General features: G+C 50.2%; 1 protein-coding gene across 1 annotated transcript in view; it reads right to left on the bottom strand.

The window, feature by feature from the left end:
• The window catches only part of EFCAB11 (EF-hand calcium binding domain 11), a 183369-nt gene that overhangs the window by 163576 nt on the left and 18573 nt on the right, over positions 1-1220 (bottom strand). The window contains exon 4 of the mRNA XM_013003681.2: positions 781-882. Coding sequence (XP_012859135.1) covers positions 781-882 — 102 coding nt within the window. The remainder of the gene's footprint in view (positions 1-780; positions 883-1220) is intronic.

The raw sequence follows: 1220 nt of genomic DNA, 5'->3' as shown, positions 1-1220 counted from the left end.
GACCTCACCATTCTCAAATCTTCCCTTGCAAATACTCAATGTTACGATTTACTGGTCAAAGCACTGCTGTCAACAAGCAGTCTATGGCAATGGTAATGACAACCAAAAAAGAGAGAGAGAGAGGTTACTCAACTTAAGGTCAGAAGCAACTTATGATGGAGCTGCCCATAGGAAACCCTGTCGCAAACTGAGGACGACCTGTAAAATCACCTTCCAAGGGCAGTTCGTCCCCGAGTTACCACCCACGGCAGTGAAGGCTGTCCCCCTCCCCTCTTCTTTGTATGCATCCCGTCAGGAAATATACACGCCAGTTTATAGGCAATGTTTCCAAGCCCTAAAGATGAATACAGGCCGGGCTTATAAAGATGCGCATTACCAAAGGCGGTGGTAATAACGAAAAACGAAAATCTTAGAAAAGAACTATGGGGCTGATGTCAGACTGACTTATGATGGAGTCGTGGGCGGGAACCCTCTGGAAGGCAGACTGTATCTGTGTTTTCACCTTGTTGTGGGGTTTGAGGTGTGTCATCGGGTCTAGACTGACTCACAGAAACACTGTGGCAGGGAAGAATCGCCCCTCAGCCTTCCCAGGCTGGACTCTCTTCAGAAGCACACTGCCAGCCGTGGAGCAGCTGGTGGATTCGAACGGCTGCTCTTTCGGTTAGCAGCCCAGCACTTGACCACTGCCCCGCCGGAGCTCCTTATACTTCATTTACACAGGCACACGCACAGCACCTTCCTTCCCGGTTGTTCCTGGCGAGCCCCTGAGAAGACACTTACAGTGCCTGTCCAACGCTGTGAAGATGCGTCGGATTTTACTCCAGGGCAGCTGATTTTCCTTCTTCCTCCTCACAGCATGTAAGAAGTCCCCAAGCAAGATACCTAAAAGTGGGGAAGCACAGGATGTCAGAGGTGACTGCTGCCCTCTTTCAGTGGGAACAGAGAAGAGACAAGACCTGGAAGGCAGGCCGCAAACAGCACAAACCATCGCATTTGCACCACAGCTCGGCGACCGCTATCTACTCTTGTACATCTGTACGGGTGGAACAGACAGGGCTTCATTCTGTTTATTTGCTTCTGTCGAGTAGACCAAATACTAGCAATCAATAGCAGAAATGATAAGACACTTAGAAGTTCACTTCCCCTACATGGGGGTGGGGAGTAAAGGATGGTGACCTTAAAACGGTCCGGCTCTCTTCCCTCTAGCAGAGCTGACAGGC

Source organism: Echinops telfairi, unplaced genomic scaffold (genome assembly GCF_000313985.2).
Source record: "Echinops telfairi isolate 266 unplaced genomic scaffold, ASM31398v2 ScPeMD7_18;HRSCAF=68, whole genome shotgun sequence".
NCBI classification, from domain to species: Eukaryota; Metazoa; Chordata; class Mammalia; order Afrosoricida; family Tenrecidae; genus Echinops; species Echinops telfairi.
Note: the sequence above shows the minus strand (reverse complement) of the source record. Positions and strands in the feature narration are given on the sequence as shown.